General features: G+C 66.5%; 1 protein-coding gene across 1 annotated transcript in view; it reads right to left on the bottom strand.

Moving 5' to 3' along the window:
• The window catches only part of LOC119105626 (putative E3 ubiquitin-protein ligase HERC1), a 59,836-nt gene that overhangs the window by 25,970 nt on the left and 13,126 nt on the right, over positions 1-20,740 (bottom strand). The window contains exons 21-50 of the mRNA XM_037229084.1: positions 20,391-20,514; positions 19,250-19,417; positions 18,709-18,821; positions 17,915-18,017; positions 17,447-17,612; positions 16,764-16,861; positions 16,327-16,334; positions 15,800-15,918; positions 15,424-15,490; positions 13,879-14,071; positions 13,655-13,707; positions 13,470-13,522; positions 12,997-13,188; positions 12,533-12,617; positions 11,900-12,016; positions 10,153-10,329; positions 9,147-9,266; positions 8,532-8,658; positions 8,046-8,207; positions 7,613-7,748; positions 6,933-7,137; positions 6,364-6,510; positions 6,057-6,140; positions 5,434-5,550; positions 4,571-4,734; positions 2,883-3,003; positions 2,476-2,508; positions 2,293-2,367; positions 1,940-1,981; positions 328-403 (exon numbers count right to left, since the gene is read on the bottom strand). Of these exons, the coding sequence (XP_037084979.1) occupies positions 328-403; positions 1,940-1,981; positions 2,293-2,367; positions 2,476-2,508; positions 2,883-3,003; positions 4,571-4,734; positions 5,434-5,550; positions 6,057-6,140; positions 6,364-6,510; positions 6,933-7,137; positions 7,613-7,748; positions 8,046-8,207; positions 8,532-8,658; positions 9,147-9,266; positions 10,153-10,329; positions 11,900-12,016; positions 12,533-12,617; positions 12,997-13,188; positions 13,470-13,522; positions 13,655-13,707; positions 13,879-14,071; positions 15,424-15,490; positions 15,800-15,918; positions 16,327-16,334; positions 16,764-16,861; positions 17,447-17,612; positions 17,915-18,017; positions 18,709-18,821; positions 19,250-19,417; positions 20,391-20,514 (3,445 nt within the window). The remainder of the gene's footprint in view (positions 1-327; positions 404-1,939; positions 1,982-2,292; positions 2,368-2,475; positions 2,509-2,882; positions 3,004-4,570; positions 4,735-5,433; positions 5,551-6,056; positions 6,141-6,363; positions 6,511-6,932; positions 7,138-7,612; positions 7,749-8,045; positions 8,208-8,531; positions 8,659-9,146; positions 9,267-10,152; positions 10,330-11,899; positions 12,017-12,532; positions 12,618-12,996; positions 13,189-13,469; positions 13,523-13,654; positions 13,708-13,878; positions 14,072-15,423; positions 15,491-15,799; positions 15,919-16,326; positions 16,335-16,763; positions 16,862-17,446; positions 17,613-17,914; positions 18,018-18,708; positions 18,822-19,249; positions 19,418-20,390; positions 20,515-20,740) is intronic.

Below are 20,740 nucleotides of genomic sequence, written 5' to 3'. Positions count from 1 at the left end.
GCACCCCTGAAGCCCCAACTTCAGGCGGGGCGGCAGGCGCCACGGCTGGGCCATCCCACCCACCAGCAGTGAGACCACCCGACGCTGGGACACGACAGGACCGTGTCATCCTGCGGACGTCATTATGCTCGGTCACGGAGAGATCGACATATAGCAGACCGAAACACCGGCGGCTGACCATGTCAACAAACACGGGATTTCCTCCACTCTTTGAGTACGCGGTGTACACTCGCACCGTGTGGTCCCCTGGCTGGAGGTGTCCGCCGAGGCGCCGGGGACCCAGCTGCACACCGCGCGGTGTCCACCGTAATCCCGTGTGGCCCTGACCCGGCGGCCTTACCCGCAGCACCGAGTACCGGCTGGCAGGCCGGGCGCTGAGCAGGGCGGCGATCTGGCTCTCCGTCTGCCGCACCCGGCAGCCGTTCTCCGCCAGGTGCCGCAGGTGCGCCGAGTGCAGCACCATCAGCGCCCGCTCCAGCTCGGCGGCCGACACCAGGCTGACGGCAGGTCAGGTCAGGTCGAGCCAGCACCATCAGCGCTCGCTCCAGCTCGGCGGCCGATACCAGGCCAGGTCAGGTCAGGTCAGGTCAAGTCGGAACCATCAGCGCTCGCTCCAGCTCGGCGGCCAACACCAGGCTGAGGGCAGGTCAGGTCAGGTCAGGTCAGGTCAGGTCAGGTTAAGTCGGAACCATCAGCGCTCACTCCAGCTCGACGGCCGACACCGGGCTGAGGTCAGGTCAGGTCAGGTCAAGTCAGCACCATCAGCGCCCGCTCCAGCTCGGCGGCCGCCACCAGGCTGAGGGCAGTTCAGGTCAGGACCACGTCCGACACCAGGCGTCTGTTGAGACGCCCAGTGACAGTGACAGTGGCAGTGAGTGACAGTGCCACGCTACCTGACGCGCGGCTGGGCAGCACACCATCCGTCGTGCCCAGGCCTGATGTTACCCACTCTGATGGAACTGATACGACTTGATGGTATCACACTCGGCTGGGCTTGGCTCGGACGTGTCCCCGATGTGCTTCAATGGCGGCCAGCGCCGTAACACGGCGTCACTCACAGTCTGATGTGGCTTGGCCTGATGGCGTCACCCACCGTCTGATGGGGCTGAGCCTGATGGCGTCACTCACCGTCTGATGGGGCTGGACTTGATGACGTCACTCAGAGTCTGATGGGGCTGGGCCTGATGACGTAACTCACCGTCTGATGGGGCTGGACTTGATGGCGGCCGACACCATGTGTGTTACGGCACGGCGCAGCTCGGCGCGCAGCTCGTCGGCCGTCTCCTCGGCCGCCTCGTCGGCCGGCTCCTTCTCCTTGTGAGCGGGGCCCGGGCCAGCGGCCGGGTACAGCAGGTCGGCCACCGACGCCTCCCCCAGCAGCACCGACAGCGCCTTCAGAGCCGACGTCTGGCCGCACGGCACGCGCAGTCATCGAGCGCTCCAGAACGCGAGTCGTCACGGGGTTCATAAGCCACTGGTTATGAAGACGCCACGCGAAATTGCAAAAAGGAGGTTAAGAGCTGACAGCCCGAACCAACACTCTGAGCACCATCCCATACGGTGGCACGCCCCTCAGCCCGCCCGAGACTCCGGTGGAACTGGGGACGGGTCGGGTCCCCGGAGGCCGCCCTAATCCAGCGCCTGACTGCTAGCCGTGGCTGCAGCCGGCGTCCCTGCGAACAGTACTGGCCCAGCGGGCGTGCCGGCACGAGAGCGCGCCACTCGGACGCCACTCGGCGGGCCATGCCCCCAGCACCTCAACTCAAGCCCCCGATCCAGCACGAGAGCGCGCCGCTCGGACGCCACTCGGCGTGTCGTGCCCCCAGCACCTCAACTCGAGCCCTCGATCCAGGCTGAGATCGCGGGCCGCGGGGCGTTTCTGACCACTGCCCGCGCTGAGCCCCGGCGACCGCCGCTCGCCGGCTGCCGCTGGACCCACCTGCAGCAGCGCGCCGCGCACCATCAGCTCCTCGCTGGCCAGCTGGAGGGCGGCGGCCGAGGCCGGCTCCGGCTCCTGCGCCGGACCCGCCTCCAGACGGCCGGCGCCGCGGCCCGTCACCTGACGAGCCGACAGAGACGAGCGAAGTCAGTGCGGCCGCGAGCACAGCCGCTCTCGGGAGCCCGCGGCAGCTGGCGCCACACACAGCCAGGCTGAGAGCGTGAGCGCGGTCGTTGACTAACGCCGCTGCCGTGTACAACCGCACTGAATAGGCACTTGACGTTCCCGTAGCTAGCGCTCCACGCGGTGTCCACGACAGGCCGGCGCCGGGCCACCGCCGCCGCCGCGCCCACCTCGCCCATAATGTTGGCCACGAGCTCGTCGGTGAGCGCCTCCATGGTGACGAGGCTGTGCGACTGCCGCACCGGCTGGCGGCCGGCGTCGTCGGGCGGGCCGGCCTCGGCGCGCGACGGGCCGGCGCTGCGGCACTGGGTGACGGGCCGGGCCGGCGGGCTGACGTCCGGCGTCGGTCGCTCCGCCTCACCGGCCGCCGCAGTCATCAGGTCCACCTGCGCGGCGGCGGGAGGTGTCAGACGGCCGCACGCGCCGCCGCCCGGCAGCAGGTGCTTCGCCCAAGAGGCGGCGAGTCGTCGCGCCTACCTGCGTCGCTAGTGAGGAACGAGCTGTAAGGACGGGAGAACTAAAAACTTCGCATGAATACACCGTCCGTTCGCAGAGCAATGATCTGGTTTGACTAAAACCCAAAATGGCACCGCGCTTCATTTCTTGCCATGCACGCCTACCGCTTCCTTCCAGGTGACCAAAGCCCACAATATACACGAGTTTCCGCGCCATTTCGATGGCTGCCAGCATCAGGCCATAATGGCCAGGTATCTGCACCGCGCCAGCCCACACCGCCGCCGGTCCCCGGTCCGGCCGGCACCTCGTCGGTGATGCCGGAGAGCCGGGACAGCTGGCGGATGACGCCAGCCGACAGGGCGCCTAGTCTGGAGACGACGAACGGCGGCGGCTCGCACGGCTGCAGGCTGCTGACTGCCGCGTCACTGGCGGCGGCACGGAGACCGTCAGAGGCGGACCGGCGGCTCAGAGACACGGCAGACCGGCAGCTCAGAGAGACACGGCGGACCGGCGGCTCAGAGACACGGCGGACCGGCAGCTCAGAGAGACACGGCGGACCGGCGGCTCAGAGACACGGCGGCACGGAGACTGTCAGAGGCCGACTGGCGCCTCAGAGACGCGGCGGCCCGGCGGCTCAGAGACGCGGCGGCCCGGCAGCTCAGAGAGACACGGCGGCCCGGCGGCTCAGAGACACAGCGGCACGGCGACTGTCAGAGGCCGACTGGCGGCTCAGAGAGACACGGCAGCCCGGCGGCTCAGAGACGCGGCGGCCCGGTGGCTCAGAGACGCGGCGGCCCGGCAGCTCAGAGAGACACGGCGGCCCGGCGGCTCAGAGACACAGCGGCACGGCGACTGTCAGAGGCCGACTGGCGGCTCAGAGAGACACGGCAGCCCGGCGGCTCAGAGAGATACGGCAGACCGGAGGCTCAGAGAGACACGGCAGACTGGCGACTCAGGGACACGGCGGCCCGGCGGCTCCGAGAGACACGGCGGCCCGGCGGCTCAGAAAGACACGGCGGCACGACAGATTCTGGTGGAGACGTGACGGACGGACAGACAGGCCGGCTCTGATTGGGACGTGACGGACGGACAGACGGACCGGCTCTGATTGGAACGTGACGGGTGTGACGTGTGGACACCGCTCTGGTGAGGGCGTGGTGGACATGACAGGTGTAACTGGCTTGGACAGACGGACCGCCAGATCAGTCCAGCTTTACCAGACCCTGGCCGTGGCATAGAGGTCCAAGTTCTTAGCACACGACGGTCGTGATATGCAAAATAATCTGACAGACAGGAGCCGCACGAGCCATAGTTATCTGACAGACAACGGCCACAAGAGACATAGTAATCTGATGTACAGGAGCCGCATGAGACATAGCTCTAACAGACAGCAGCCGTAAGAGACATACTACTCAGACAGACAGGAGCCGCACGAGACATAGTTATCTGACAGACAGCAGTCGCAAAAGACATGGCTCTCACAGACAGGAGCCGTAAGAGACATGGGCTGGGGCTCCGAGGAACAGACATGACAGGCCTCACAGATCCATGCCAGCAAGTACGAGTACAATGTCATGGGAGTAGTGTCATCACAACACGATATCGGGCCACCTACACAGGATCGTAAAAACATGTACCCATCACAGCAAACCCAGTGGTCCTGCGAAATCAGATCGGATCGTGCTTAAGCAGCCAGAGTTCGTCGGGTCCTGAGCCCACACCATCATAACGGTAACCAGGCCGGACCTCAGTACCCTACGGCGACGCCACGTGACCCGGCCTCGTGCCGTGACACGACCTGATCATCATCTCTCGACCCCACCTGATAACCGGACGGGAACAGACCTGACCGGCACTGTGCGCCGGCCAGCCCCCTCGCTGTGGACTAACCACCACGCCACGACTTGACCACCGGCCACTGAGTAACTTGGCCACTGAGCCGTGGCCTGACCTAGCCGCAGGCCATGCCCTGAAGCGCCGCAGCCCGCTGACCTGACGGTGGCCTCGCCGTCCTCCCACTGCAGTCGGACCGACGACACGCCCTGCTTCAGCATGCCGAGCAGCACGGCCCGCCGCGCGGAGGAGCGGTGCAGGCAGACGCCGCCCACGCGCAGGCCCCGGTCCACGCCTGCCATGACGGCCAGCGCCGGCAGCACCTGGGTCGGGCGGCGCCGGAGGTCAGCGGCGGAGAGGAGCGCCGGTGCGCGGCCCCCACACCGGCCCGTCGGCCATGGCCGGGTCTGGGCTGAGCAGGGGTATGCAAGGACCAAACGTGGTGACGAATGAAGCAGCTCTGGCGAATCATGGACGGATATTTTTGTGGACGTCTTCATCGAAACACGAGAAAAAAAAACATGCAGCGAGGAGCATTTGTGCTGCAACATTTGAGAAACGTATGGACACACAATTGCGTATGCCGCACACGATAATGACCAACTCTGCCTGTTTCAGCCAGCTACCAGGCACGTCTAGGCCAGCTAGGCCAGTAGCCCAGGCCCGTCCAGATTAACGTGCCCTTCAGGCGGCGAGCCCACCCTCCAAGCCGCTGGTGCGTCTCACCTCCTTGCAGAGGTGGCGGACCGGACTCTGGCGGGTCTCACCTCCATGTAGAGGTGGCAGACCGGACTCTGGTGCGTCTCACCTCCCTACAAGAGGCGGCGGACCGGACTCTGGCGGGTATCACCTCCCTACAGAGGCGGCGGACCGGACTCTGGTGCGTCTCACCTCCTTGCAGAGGTGGCGGACCGGACTCTGGCGGGTCTCACCTCCCTGCAGAGGCGGCGGACCAGAGTGCGGCGCGGTCCGCCGACCGCCGGCTCATCCTCGCCATCGGCCGCGCCAGCCTCGGGGTCGGCCTCGGCCGCCTCCTCCTCGATGGGCATCATGCCGACCTCGGCCGGCCGGCGCCGCTCCGACTCGGACGAGAGCGAGTGGCGCGCCTCCTCGGCGCCGCTCGGCGACGTCTCCGCCGCCTGAAGACCGGCGCTCCGTCAAAGCCCGGCTCCTCACGAAAGCGGCCATCGGCGGAGCCCGCCACGGCCTCCTGCGCCGGCAGCGCATGGCCAGCACCGCTCGCCCTCAACACGATTTGATACAATCCCTCATAGCATGATCATGTGCTCTCCGCACTTTCGAATTCCACAACCGGGATCACTCCACTACGTTTCTCCCAGCCACACAACGTCGCGCGGACTGTCTGGGTGTAAGGTCTGCCGGCCCGTTTCAGCGGGGGCAGTGATACAGCGTGAAGGCAGCCGCTCTCTACGTCGGTGTACACGTCTTTCCTGCCGCGGAGACGAAGGCTTAGCAAGCAACTAGGAGGGAGGCAATGCATGCACTGGCTGAGGTAGCCAAATCGGAGGCTAAAAATTGAGCCCGTCAGATAGACATTACGCTTCCGCCAGCTGCACGGATGCGTGTCCGCCACAGATACTCGGCCCCAGACCGTCACACTGCCTTCTCTTCGGCCAAAGCGTACCGTGTCGGGGCTGTCACCATCCTTGTCGGCTGTAGGCATCAGCTCCTTGATCCGGGAGAGTCGGCGCAGCAGGCATTTGTTCACCTGGTGAGGAAAGCCAGGGCCGTCACACCACGGGCCCAGCCTCTGGAACCGAAGGCTGGTGTTCCGCGGTCACAGAGCGCTGTCGCCTGGCTCGACCGGCAGAACACCAGCTCCGACTCACCGGCAGTACAACGACCCACAGCTCACTGCGAAAACAGCGCCGCACACTGACCGCCCGAGCTCCGACCCCTCACGCAGTCCAGCGGCCGTGCAGGGAGCTCACGTGTTCCGTCCAGGCGGGCGTGCTGTGCAGCGTGCGGATGAGCGCCACGTGCGCCTCCAGCAGGACGGCGGCGGCCGGCGCGCACAGCGGCTCCCCGGCCAGCAGGTCCCGGGGCGAGCCCCGCAGCTGCATGTCCGTCATCTTCACCTGAGCTCAGCGCACGGAGACGGCCGTCAGCCTGCGCCCGCGGCGGCGGGCGCGGCACTCCGCTGGCGTTCCGAATCAGAGGGGCGGGCCGGTTCGGTTCGGTAGTAGTTTTAGGGGCACCGACGACGTACAGAGCCCACAAATGCCGCATGCTCGATGTTCTCGGCCGTCTCCGGATTAAGTTGTATTCAACTACTCATTGACAACGGCGTAATGCACTATCGAACCATATCCCGCACGTGAACCAGCCGTACGCATTCAACCATCTCAATTCCCTAAATCCCCGACGACGACCAGCACGACACCAGACCCCGGGTCACACCGCTCGCGGCCCCTTCCCATCGCTCCGCCTCAGCGGCCCGCACTGGCGAGCAGCGTACGACTGAGAGCCGAGACGGGCGTCGACGCCAGCCGGGCCCCACCTTCTCGCCGGGGTTGGTGCTGTAGAACATGACGCAGGGGAACAGCTCGGCCGCGTCGATGTCCTCGAACGCGACGCGCGGCTCGTCGCCGTTCTTGCCGAAGCTGAGTGACCTGCTGTCCATGTCCAGCACGCAGGTGATGTAGTCGCCCTGCGTGAAGGATGGCAGGCTGGAGGCCAGCTCGCCGCCGTGGTAGACGTTGCCGCTGCCGGAAGGAGCACGTGCGTGAGGGCGCCAGTGGCGGCACAATGTCGTCGGCCCGCGCCCGCAGCTGCTGAGGGCCTGTGAGTACGACGACGGCCGGCCAGAGATACGCTCCCCGCGAGCGCAGAAGCGGAACGACACACTTCGCCGCGAGCGTAACTACACCCCGAGGAACAGGCAGACAGGTATTAATGTAACCACAGCGGACACTGCCATACCCTGCCGGACATGTCGCCAGCGCAGCTACAGACTAGCAACGCGGACTAGGCAGGGTCCTGCAGCACGTCTCTCCGCCCCCGCGCAGCGGCACAGACGACGCATCTCAAGCCCTCAGCCCGCCAGCCCACTCCTGTCACACTGGCCGCAGTCGCGTGGGACACGACCGCCCTCCATACAGCCGACTCCCCGCCGGCGGTGTCGGAGACGGGACCTCCGGCGGCGGACGGCGGTGCACCGCAGCGGCGACCAGGCCTCACCTGTAGGCCCGGTATAGCCACATGTCGCTGGTGGTGCGGTGACTGTAGTCCCGGATGGGCACGCGCGCCACGCCCACGCACGTGCCCTCGTTGCCGCGGGTCTCTCGCACGATCAGGAACTTCCACTGGTAGCAGCCTGGTGGCGGGAGAGGGGGGAGTGGGGTCGGGCTGAGGCCTCCCGGCGGCCGGCCGGCGCGCTGACGAGCCACCGGTGACGGCGCCACCGACCGGCAGCACTGTCCTGTCCTGTCCAGTCCCGTCCCGTCCCGTCCCGTCCCGTCCCGTCCCGTCCCGTCCTGTCCTGTCCTGTCCTGTCCTGTCCTGTCCTGTCCTGTCCTGTCCTGTCCTGTCCTGTCCTGTCCTGTCCTGTCCTGTCCTGCCCTGCCCTGCCCTGCCCTGCCCTGCCCTGCCCCGCCCTGCCCGCCGGCCTGACCTGACTTGATGCCGGTCGTGCCGAGCCCGTAGCCCTTGCCGCCCTGTGAGTGCACCAGCGTCTGGCCGTTCTCCACGGTGCAGTAGAGGCAGCGGTCCGAGTCGAAGCCGGCCTCGTGCACCGGCACGCTGTTCTCGGCGGCGTCCGCCTCCACCGACCACTCTGCGGCGCCGGCCAGGCGGCGTCAGCCGACCGACCGTCGAACACGGCCAACACGCGCAGTGTGCACCCCTCACGGCACGTGCGGCAGCAGGCGGAGCACGTAACCGTGGTCACACGCGGCAGGGCGGCCCATGCCGCACGGACATCACGCCGTAGCAAAACGTTTCAGTGGCAGCCCAAATAGAACGGCTATTAATGACATGACTGAGTCGCCTGGTATTGTTTCCATCAACATAAAACGCGACGCTGGATGAGCGTGACCCACAGAGGCCAGCCGACAAGGGCCGGCCCCTCGCCGCCGCGGCGCCGCGGCCGTCAGCTGACCTGGGCTGCTGAGCCGCAGCAGGCGGCGACGGAGGTCGCGCTCGCGGCGGGCGGCCACCAGCCGCGCCACGGCGCGCGGGATCACCCACAGGCTGTCCGACAGCTGGTGGAACAGCTCGGACGCCAGCTGCGGGCGGGCGGCGGCGCCGTCAGGCAGGCGTGCTCGCGCGCGGGCGGCAGTTCCGGCCACGGCGGGGGCGCGGCGGCGACGCGCCAGTCGTCGCGGTGGTAACGCAGTGGGCTACACCAGGCCGACTGGCCAATATAGCCGATACAAACCCCGCACGAGTCTGATACAAACACGCTGGAGGGTTTTTTAAACAAAATGTTCTTTTGTGGTTACACGGTCTGACGTAACGATATAAGTTGATTCCCGAGGTTGCAACGGTCACTATCAAATAGGTATTTCATAGCCATGTGTCATTATTTTAGAAGCGATATTTAACGACATCACATTACATGAGACCCACATACGTTAAACACGGGAAACCGAGTAACTAACGGATGTCATCATAAAGCAAGAAATATCCGCCTTAAACATCCTGTATGTTCACAGAGCATGTGACCACGTGAGCGTCTGCCTCTTAAGACATCCACATATCATGTGACCATTACCTGTGCGGCGTAGGCGCGGTCCTCTTTTGTGTCGAGAGATGGCAGCACAGTGCCCAGCAGCTGCAGGGCCAGGAGCCGAGGCCGCAGCGCCTGAATCCTCCGGGTCCCGGGCTCGGGCACCTGGCCCGGACACGTAACACTTGTCACACAGCATAACCAGCCAGTGACAGCCGAGGCCGCAGCGCCTGAATCCTCCGGGTCCCAGGCTCGGGCACCTGGCCCGGACACGTAACACTTGTCACACAGCATAACCAGCCAGTGACAGCCGAGGCCGCAGCGCCTGAATCCTCCGGGTCCCAGGCTCGGGCACCTGGCCCGGACACGTAACACTTGTCACACAGCATAACCAGCCAGTGACAGCCGAGGCCGCAGCGCCAGAATCCTCCGGGTCCCAGGCTCGGGCACCTGGCCCGGACACGTAACACTTGTCACACAGCATAACCAGCCAGTGACAGCCGAGGTCGCAGCGCCTGAATCCTCCGGGTCCCAGGCTCGGGCACCTATCCCGGACACATAACACAGGTCACACAGCGTAGTCAACCAATAACATCCAACGCCTGATGTCTTCTGGTTTGGCCTGGGTTAGGGCCATCAATTACCTTCTGATGGGCATAGGGTTACGAAGGGAGGTGAGTAGTGAATGCCGCAGCAATGCGGGCGGCCGCCGTGGAAGGGGTCGGGGTTGCGATAGTTCAGAATGATGCGGTGTGTGAGGAAAAAGAGCCAGATAATGTAAGTCGTAAAACAGCGCAAATCGTTTAGTGCAGTGGGGTCTTAAGCCATGTGATACATGAGGATCAATTCACCGACTGTCCCCATTCAACTCACACATCACCGACGTAGGCACAGTAGCCACCTTTCAAAACCCTTTCAAGACCGGCTAGCACAAGCTCCGCGTGTTCGGGGGCAGCGGAGTGACGGGCGTGGTCGCCGCTGCTCCGTCCGCCTACGCCGGCGCGGGGCGCAACAGCAGCTGATGGGGTCGGACGCGGGCGCCGCCACCCACCTGGCCACAGATGCGCAGCAGCAGGCCGGTCCAGGCGTGCGAGGTCATGCGGCGGCGCACCGAGGCCGTGCTGGCCACGTGGCGCACGAACACGAGCAGGTCCCCCAGCGAGCTCTCGGCTGCCCGGGCCGTGCTGGTCAGCCGACGCGACTGCCAGACCGGGGGGCGGGAGGAGCCCTGCCAGTGACAGGGGCTGGTCACCGAAGGCACGGCTGTCAGACCGGGGACCGGGAGGAGCCCTGCCGGTGACACGGGCTGGTCACCGAAGGCACGGCTGCCAGACCGGGGGGCGGGAGGAGCCCTGCCAGTGACAGGGGCTGGTCACCGAAGGCACGGCTGTCAGACCGGGGGGCGGGAGGAGCCCTGCCAGTGACAGGGGCTGGTCACCGAAGGCACGGCTGTCAGACCGGGGACCGGGAGGAGCCCTGCCGGTGACGGGGGCTGGTCACCGAAGGCACGGCTGCCAGACCGGGGACCGGGAGGAGCCCTGCCGGTGACGGGGTGGTCACCGGAGGCACGGCTGTCAGACCGGGGACCGGGAGGAGCCCTGCCGGTGACACGGGCTGGTCACCGAAGGCACGGCTGTCAGACCGGGGGCCGGGAGGAGCCCTGCCGGTGACAGGGGCTGGTCACCGAAGGCACGGCTGCCAGACCGGGGACCGGGAGGAGCCCTGCCGGTGACACGGGCTGGTCACAGGAGGCACGGCTGTCAGACCGGGGACCGGGAGGAGCCCTGCCGGTGACGGGGTGGTCACTGGAGGCACGGCTGTCAGACCGGGGACCGGGAGGAGCCCTGCCGGTGACACGGGCTGGTCACCGAAGGCACGGCTGCCAGACCGGGGACCGGGAGGAGCCCTGCCGGTGACAGGGGCTGGTCACCGAAGGCACGGCTGTCAGACCGGGGGCCGGGAGGAGCCCTGCCGGTGACGGGGTGGTCACTGGAGGCACGGCTGTCAGACCGGGGACCGGGAGGAGCCCTGCCGGTGACACGGGCTGGTCACCGAAGGCACGGCTGTCAGACCGGGGGCCGGGAGGAGCCCTGCCGGTGACGGGGTGGTCACTGGAGGCACGGCTGTCAGACCGGGGGCCGGGAGGAGCCCTGCCGGTGACACGGGCTGGTCACAGGAGGCACGGCTGTCAGACCGGGGACCGGGAGGAGCCCTGCCGGTGACGGGGTGGTCACCGGAGGCACGGCTGTCAGACCGGGGACCGGGAGGAGCCCTGCCGGTGACACGGGCTGGTCACCGAAGGCACGGCTGCCAGACCGGGGACCGGGAGGAGCCCTGCCAGTGACAGGGGCTGGTCACCGGAGGCACGGCTGCCAGACCGGGGGCCGGGAGGAGCCCTGCCGGTGACAGAGGCTGGTCACAGGAGGCACGGCTGCCAAACCGGGGGGGGGGGGGGGGGGGGGGGGGGGGCGGGCAGAGCCCTCCTAACGGCCGGGGCAGACCAATGAAGGATGTCCTGGCTCACCGCAACACGGACGGACCGACAAGCTGCTCCGACGGTACCGGCAGGCCATTGAGGGGCCTCTGATACGATACGAGCGCCGATCCGCCGGCCGACACTGTTACCAAACCTCTCATGGCAGTGCTGAACGCAATCTAACCCGACTCAGGAACGGCCAGTCTTAGCCTAGCTTGACGCTGTTGCCTAGCGCCACAGTTCGCTTTAAAGCAGCTATCTTACTTGCATCCGCTGATGTCATTAGTCCAGTGTCCCTGGATTGGATGTGGTGCGGACCTACCTTGACGGCGGCGTCTGGAGGCTGGTCGACGCTCTCGCTCTCGTCCGCTGATGTCATTAGTCCCGAGTCCTCGGATTGGCTGTGGTGCGGACCTACCTTGCCGGCGGCGTCTGAAGGCTGGTCGGCGCTCCCGCTCTCGTCCGCTGACGTCATTAGTCCCGAGTCCTCGGATTGGCTGTGGGGCAGACCTACCTTGCCGGCGGCGTCTGAAGGCTGGTCGGCGCTCCCGCTCTCGTCCGCTGATGTCATTAGTCCCGAGTCCTCGGATTGGCTGTGGTGCGGACCTACCTTGCCGGCGGCGTCTGGAGGCTGGTCGGCGCTCTCGCTCTCGTCCGCTGACGTCATTAGTCCCGAGTCCTCGGATTGGCTGTGGTGCGGACCTACCTTGCCGGCGGCGTCTGGAGGCTGGTCGGCGCTCTCGCTCTCGTCCGCTGACGTCATTAGTCCCGAGTCCTCGGATTGGCTGTGGTGCGGACCTACCTTGCCGGCGGCGTCTGGAGGCTGGTCGGCGCTCTCGCTCTCGTCCGCTGACGTCATTAGTCCAGTGTCCCCGGATTGGCTGTGGGGCAGACCTACCTTGCCGGCGGCGTCTGGAGGCTGGTCGGCGCTCTCGCTCTCGTCCGCTGACGTCACCAGTTCGGAATCCTCGCCGTTGGAGCTGGCGGTAACCGAGTCCAGGGTAGACTCGGAGGCAGAGGTCGCAGCGGCCCTGGCGTGCCTGGCGACGGACAGCGAGCGCCGCAGTGTTGACCAGAACCGAGGCAAGTCGAATCCTGGTGGGCGGGACTGGAATCCTCGACGGCGTTTCGGCTTCCAGGAAGATATTTGGGTTTTTGGGGCGCGTGGACTACGTTGGTCATTTTGTGCCGCCACTTCAAGCACGTAGATGTTTGTTTGGTTTGCGATCGTATGGACACCCTACATATTGTTAAACTAACCAATAGAACATGTTGACTTATGATTGCATGTGTTAATGCGGCCAAATAAGACGTAACTCGTGTAACGGCGTCGCAGTCTGCCACGACACTACGTCCGACGTCCGAGGCCCACCGATACACCGCGGTCCGAGCCGGGCAGCGCGGCGGCGGCCGTCTCACTTGGCGGCGGCGCCCTGTTGGGGCGTGTCCTCGCTGCCGGCGGCCGGCTGCTGGCCGACGTCGCACAGCGTGGTGATGACGTCCGACTCTAGCTCGGGCCGCGAGCAGGCGTCCAGCAAGCGCGCCAGCTGGCGGCGCAGCAGCTCCGTGATCTCGTCGCAGGTGGACGCCGGCAGACTCTCGGCGTACACGCTGTGCGAGCACGGGCGGCGCGTCAGCCGCCGCTGGGGGTCACGGCCGACACGAGCCAGCCGCGGCGGCACGAGCGGTCACTCTGGCGCACTACCGATGGGGCTCGCACCGCCGGAAAGACGGCCGCCCCCCTGCTCTCTCCGAGGGAGCCTCTCCACCCCAGCCAGTGAGGCACGCCCTTCGCAACACTTCCGGAATGTGGGCGACCTATGCCACGCTCTCGGAGAGAGCACGTCCCACACGCGCCGCCCTGCTGCCGGACCGTCCGGCACCACACTCACCCGGCGATGATGGCTAGCACCTGCAGGAAGCGCATGCTGGCGGCGGCCAGCGGCTGGTGGGCCGAGCCCAGCGCGCCCGTCAGCCACAGGCTGCCGTCGGCCAGCCGCGCCAGCAGGTGCAGCAGGCCGGAGTCGGCGGCGCGCGTCACGTCGTCCGGCCGGTGCTGCACGCTCAGCGCCAGCACCCCCAGCAGCTCCAGCCGGTAGCGCACCTCTGGCAACACGGCGCACGTGGCAGCTGGGCGACGCGCCGCTGTAACGGGTGAGTCGCGTGTGACAGGCTCGGAGCTGACGAGTGGAACGTGAAGTAGAAAAGCGGGTAAAAACGGCACTTCCTTAAAATTCCGTTACGCAGCTGCCTCGGCACCGAAACCGCGCGTCAGACGCCGCCTCGGCGACGGCCGCTTACCGCCGCGATCCTGGTGTCGGAACAGGCCGGCCACCAGCAGCCGGTAGATGTCGGCCAGCACGGTGTGGATGCGCTGCCGGAGCGCGCAGCCGCTGGTGGCCACGTCGTCCGTGTAGAAGCGGACGCGGCTGCGCGGCGGCTCGGCGGAGACGGCCGACAGGCCGAAGCAGCCGGCCACGAACTGCTCGTACGACTGCGGCGGCGGCCAAGGGCGGCGTCAGACGCGGCCGCCGCGCCGGCGGGGCGCGGGCGCCGACGCCCCGGCGTTGGGGCGGCCGCCGTCCGGAGGCTGGACGCTCGGACGGTCGCGCGCGGCACCGCTCAACTCGCGGCACGTTCAGAGTGGTGCGGTGAAGAGGACGGCATCACGATGGAGCGCAGTTTCTTGTGAGTACTCGAGGGGTTAGCATGGCACGGAATGTTACCTCCTGAGAACGTTTCCTCGCGCGGACGCTGAGTGAGACCTCGCACGCCATAGCCGTAAACATGAATGCAAACGCCGCCCCAAATCGGCCCACTGCATGTCCACTGATGGACGAGGCGCTGCGGCCACCCCGCGCCGTTGTCTTCCCAATGAAATCGACCGATATCCACACAGCGCGTCGCCGAGCGAGCGTCACGCTGAGCTGGACGGACTGGCGATCACCACTAGCACGGTGGCAGCAGCCAGCTGGACCGCGTCTGGGCACCCAACGCGCCACAGGAAAGTCCATCCGTCAGAACAACATCCAACCGGCTCAAGCCCGAGGATGCTCGCACCATCCCAGCGTCGCTCGCGCTGCGGCCTCGGCGTGGCCGTGGCCCGAGGGCGCCGACACCGGCTGCAGTTCGGCGCCGGGACCTTGCCTGGTTCAGCAGCGTGGCCTCGGTGATGGGCCTGTCGGCGGCTGCCGGGTCCGGGCCGGCGGCGGCGGTGGTGGCGGCAGCGGTGGCGGCGGTGGGACAGGCCGCGATCGGCGTCAGGAACTCGCTGACCTGGGTCAGCCCCACCAGACGGGACTGCCGACCGCGCCGGCTCCGTCAGGCGGCGCTCTCCACCGGCCCGCGCAGCGCACGCACACACATGGTCTGATATCCACTTGGCCGTACACGTCTGCCCACATCCGCATACATCTGGCCGTACACATTTTTACATATCTGCCTGTGACGGCCATGCATACACTAGCCCGACAGCGCCCGCAGCTTAAGACCCCAATGATGTGACCGCTGCTAGCCGCCGGCGGGCTTACGCGTCCGAGCGCCCCGCTAGGCAATAGCTCTCTTTCACACATGACCCTCACGGTAATGCTGACACCCGTCATCGCCGACCCGTGCGCGAGCGTCGCTGCTGTCGCCCAGCCAGCCTCTGTGCACGAACGTCACTACCGCCGCCAGGCCGAGCGTTTCGTCAGGTCGCTACTGTCGCCCCAGCTGACCGACGCACCCGCCGCTGCCGGCGCCGGCCGGCCGACCGCCTACCTGAGCGCGCTTCTGCTGCTGCTGCATGGCGGTGAGCAGGAGGAAGGGGTCGGTGCTGGCGGCGGCGGCGCGCGCCCGTCCGCCCACCAGCCGCCGGTTGGCCCAGTCGTGGCAGACGAACTTGAGCACCTCGGCGCACTGGTCCCGCAGGGCGCTGCTCCACCGGCCGGCGAGACGCCGCGTCAGCCGCCAGGGCCACGGGGCCGCCGAGGCGGGCACGCATGTCGGCGCGCGGCTCAGTCCACACACGCAGCTGGTCTGAATCAGTCGCCTCAAACGCGTTCACAACTACGCCTTAGACGCATTTCATGCATTCAGGCCTGGAGCACATGCATATCATAAAACATGACAGAGTACTGTTCGGCATGACTCCCGTCGCGATCCTCGCCCCGCACGAACAGCGCTCCGAGACGCTGCCCAATCCCACAACGCTCCCCGCCGCCGCCGCCGCTGCTTCACTGACTCTGGATCGAGCTTGCCGGGGCCGACCACGGCCAGGCAGAGGAAGAGGCAGGCGCGCGCCACGGACGTGCACACGGCCGGGAAGCGGGGTTGCTCGGCCGAGCGCTCGTCCTCGTCCGACTCGTCGCCGTCGGCCGCCGCCGCCTTGCGCTCCTCGTCCTCGTCCGTCACCGTGCGCGTGCGGTGCCGCTTGCCTGCCGGCGGCGCCCCCGGGGTCAGGCCGGTACACGGCGCCGGCGCGTGCGGGCGCGGCGTGAGCGGCGCTCAGATTGAAAACTGGTCCTCACGGCCGGGCCGGCTCGGGCTCAGGTTTAATCACGGCTGGGGAGGGGCGACTGTGGCGCGGCGGACGCCGGCGGCGTCCAGGCTCAGGACGACGCCGGGCTGGCCGCCCTGCTCTGCTCTGGGTGCCCGCGTAAACCGACGCTCAAGGCTGGGGAGCGCCGGCTCTGTGAGGCACCCGACCCGACTATTCGGCGGACACGGGGCCCCGCGGAGGTGATTACAACGGCGGACACGGGGCCGCACGGAGGCGACTGCAGCGGCGGGCACGGGGCCACGTGGAAGCGATTACAACGGCGGACACGGAGCCGCACGGAGGCGACCGCAGCGGCGGGCACGGGGCCACGCGGAGGCGATTACAACGGCGGACACGCACGGTGCCCGGCGCTCCCAGCCGACCACCACAAATGGAAGGGTTTCGCAACCGCGACACGCAGACATGAACACCCCAGCAGAGCAGTCTGCGGTCAGGGCAACAGCCCAACGCTGATGCTGAATCAGTTGTTTTCAGGACACATGACGACCCGTGCGATGCAAGCGACGTGCACATCCTAACCACGCGCACAGGCGGCGGCAGCATCGGATGTGTCTGCATGACCGACGCGACAGCAGCCGGCGCACGGGCGGTGGGCGGAGAGCGCGGAGCGGGCGCCGGTGGCCGGCGGGCCGACAGGCGTACTCACGGCCGGTCCGCGGAGACGCGCTCTCCGCCGTGAACTGGCCCAGCAGCTCGTGTCGCACGCGGTACACCGTCTCGTAGATCATGTCCATGTCGCCACGGCTGCCGGCGGAGTGAATCACGGCATTCAGAGGTACGCACCCGCAGAGCTGCTTCGGCATTCGGGTCATTTGGCGGACCACTTGATTGGCCTGCATACTTAACACACTCACAAATAGAACCTCACGCAAAATACACAATAAACCAGGCGATGTCTTCAAGCTGAGGCGTCGCTCTATCTGCGACAAGCATGCAGCAGCATGAACAGTTATACTTTTGGGTGAGCTGTGAAAATACCTGCCAGGAGTGAGAAGAAGACTAGAGAAAGGTGCAACGAAAGGGTGCCAGAGGCGTGAGGCGTGAGGAGTGCATGAGAATCACGCGTGCGGGATGCGTGAGACGCTATGGGCGCGAGATGGGCGGAGAAAGGCGAGGGACAGGAGGCTAAAAAGCGCGAGAGAAAACGAGACGTACGAGGCGCGAGGAAAGAGGACGCGCGAAAGGTTTCAGGGGTGCCCGAGCGCCACCGAAGCGGCTGTGTTTGAGAGGGACAGCAGAGACGTGGGAGCGCGGGAGCGGAGACAACCCGTCTGACAGCGACGCCACAGCGTCTCACGGCGCGAGCGGCGAGCGCCCGGCGTCACGCACCGCGCCTGCTGAACGGTGGCGGCGTCGCAGCCGGTGTGCTTGAGCAGCGTGACGAGCAGCAGGCGGCAGACGAGCTCGGCCTGGCGCGGCAGCTCGTCAGGAGCCGGCTCCAGTCCCTCAGACACGCCGTACTCGTACAGCTCCTCGTACACGTACTCCTGCTTGTCTGCGCCCGTACACAGACGCACGCGGTCATTGCCAGCGGCCTCCAGCGGGTCTCACGTCCCGTTTGTAGAACAGTGCTGTGAGCAATGTGTGAAAGCGAAAAAAACACTCCTGCCACTGCGAAACCCACGACTGACGCAGAAGACATTACAATGTAACAATAACCAGAGGCACAACTCAATCGACCTCAATGTCAACTTAAAGGCGTGTTACAACGGTTCTGGCGCCGCCCGCACAAAACAATACATAATCTTGGCGCACGAGGCCTTTCAGCCCCGCTCAGCGCGACAGGCCGGCACGCACCGAAGCCGACGGCGGCGGCCAGGCCCAGCCGCTGGGCGTCGCTCCACCAGGCGACGGTGTCAAGCAGCCGGTTGAGCCGCGTGAGGCTGACCTCGGCCGTCAGCTGGCCGTCCCGGGTCAGGCAGGTCAGCAAGTCAGACAGCCGCACGCCTGCCGCAGCCGGGCTCCGGTCACCGGGGTCGCGGCGCCGGCGCGTGCGGGCGCGGCGTGAGCGGCGCTCAGATTGAAAACTGGTCCTCACGGCCGGGCCGGCTCGGGCTCAGGTTTAATCACGGCTGGGGAGGGGCGACTGTGGCGCGGCGGACGCCGGCGGCGTCCAGGCTCAGGACGACGCCGGGCTGGCCGCCCTGCTCTGCTCTGGGTGCCCGCGTAAACCGACGCTCGAGGCTGGGGAGCGCCGGCTCTGTGAGGCACCCGACACCACAGGACACAGTCATCCGACTCAGCTGGCCGTCAAGGGCCGACAACGTGGAGGTCGGCACTTCACGCGTTAAGTGGCGAAGGAGCGCACGTCTTCTGCTGTTAGTTCTGTTTAAGTATCCTCACACTAGAACGGCAATGGACCATGCCAGCAACGCCGACAGCAGACGGGGGCCGGGTGAACACTGATGCCGCGCGGCCGCCCCAGAGCAGCAGCCTGTGACCCACGACGGTGCACCAAACGACTTCTGCGCGGCACCAGAGCGGCACCACGCCATGACAGGGGCAAGGGATGGGGGGGGGGAGGGGGGCGCACCGATCAGCTCGCCGTCAGCCTCCATGCCGCGCGCCAGCAGCGGGCTGGCCAGCCAGCGGGCGGTCTCGGCCTCCTCGGGCAGCGGCGGCGGTCCGGCCAACAGACCGCCCACGCAGCGGCCCACCAGCAGAGCGCAGGCCTGCTCCGCGTCCGACAGCCACTGCCACTGCTCTGCGGAACGGCAGGGGGCGCTGTCAGGAGGGGCGTCGGCGCCGACACCGGCGTTCCGAGGCGGTTTCGCTCAGTACGACACCAGATGGAGCAGCATGGCTGATAGCAACGCCCCTTCGCCAGCCAAGTCACAACACCAGTCAGGGGCATTATTTACGCCAGACACCATCCCAGCAAGCAAACACAACGCCACAGTCACTGCACCTGCATATCTGCGGTTCGCACGTTTTCGAACGTTCATCTTTCAAAGAACGTATTTGCTTCGGACCCCCACATGAATGTCATCCATTAAGATATCCGCGCGCCACTGGTGCATGGCCAGCAACTCGCTCTGCCGGCAGGGACCTCTGCTCTGCCTGCCTCCGGCCCGCGGGCCCCGCCGGCAGCCCCCGCCCGCTGCCGGGACGGTGCGCCGCTCGCTCACTCACCTGCCGGGTCGGCCAGCTGTTCGGTGGTGAGCCTCACCAGGCCGTCGATAGATGGCAGCAGCGCCGTCAGGTGGCCCAGCAGTGAGCAGATCAGGCTGACGGGCAGCAACAGCAGAGCGTGCACCACCTTGGAGAGCATGGCGCCGCACGAGGAGAGCAGCAGCACCTCTGCGAGGGGGGGGGGGGGGGCGAGTCACGTCATCCCGCGGGGAGGAGGATCACGCCAGGATTGAAAACTGAAAACACGAGTCGAAATACGACGGTGGAGGGTCTCGAGCCCGCCACCTCGCGGTCACCAGCCGAGTTGACTCCACCTCAGCCACACAACACCGTCACCACCTACACCAGCAACACGGCGGCTAGCAGTTGCCACCCTGAGAACCCTTTTCACCACTCCGGGGCGTCACACACACACTTATTTATGTAAGCCGCGAGCACGCTTGTGTCAGCCACCAGGGCCTCGCGCCGACGCAGCCCAGCTCTCTGCAGACGCACACCGAGCTCCGCACTCCGACGCCGGCGCCGCGCACTGCGCCGCTCCGCTGCCGTCCGGCTCCGCGCGGAGACACAGTCGCTCTCTGGGCCCCCGCCGCACGCGTGGATCGCCACGGAGCGCGCCTCGGCCCGCACCGCCAGGCCCAAACCGCGGCGCGCACCTGTACCAGCCACCTTCTTAATGCGTTGTGTTTTCAAAATTACGTAAGGTGTTCAGTGCATTAGCGGGGAGCATTATTCACACTGATAAGACGGTAGTATTAGCCTTATTCCTCGAAAAAATCAGGAGAATGGAGATATACTTTGGTTCCAGCATAGTATAACCGGAAGAGTAGTTTGGTTCTAGATATAGTTTGGTTCCAGTAACCAAACCATATTTCCCTTCCCTGGCTTTTCCGAGGAATAATGCTAATACTACTGCTTTATCTGTGTTGTGTTTTCGACCATGTACGGACTCGCGTGACAACAATAGCGCACACAAACGCACACCTCTGCATTCTCTATCATCTGTACCTCACACAGATTTGCAGCGGAAACCGAAACCTGACGGCGGCGGGCTTCGAGCCCGCCACCTCGCGGTCGCCAGCCGAGCTGAACCTACCGTCGGCCAGCGTTCCAGCCGGCGCGCCACTGCGCTCAGCCTCACCTCTGACGGGCGCGGCCAAGCTGGGTCGGAGCGCGAGCACGGCCAGCGCGTGTGTGGCCGCCTCGCGCGCCAGCGGGAACAGCAGCGACAGGTGGCTCTGCAGCAGGCCCAGGCTGCTCTTGTACTGCCGGCCAGCGGGCGGGGGTCAGCGGGCGGGGCGGGGCGGGGCGGGGCGGGGCGGGGCGGGGCTAGCAGGCGGATCAGCACGCGTCAGCTGGCGCCGCAGCAGCCTGCTGTGACATTGCACTGCACCGGGGCACATGCACGCGCGCCGACCGTGCCCACCTCCGGAGAGGACGGAAGAGCCTACAGGCGGAGTACCGGACATAACAGAGCCGGACTGAGCTGAT

The sequence above is a fragment of the Pollicipes pollicipes genome, unplaced genomic scaffold (genome assembly GCF_011947565.3).
Source record: "Pollicipes pollicipes isolate AB1234 unplaced genomic scaffold, Ppol_2.1 Scaffold_6138;HRSCAF=7277_pilon_pilon_pilon, whole genome shotgun sequence".
Classification (NCBI taxonomy): domain Eukaryota; kingdom Metazoa; phylum Arthropoda; class Thecostraca; order Pollicipedomorpha; family Pollicipedidae; genus Pollicipes; species Pollicipes pollicipes.
Note: the sequence above shows the minus strand (reverse complement) of the source record. Positions and strands in the feature narration are given on the sequence as shown.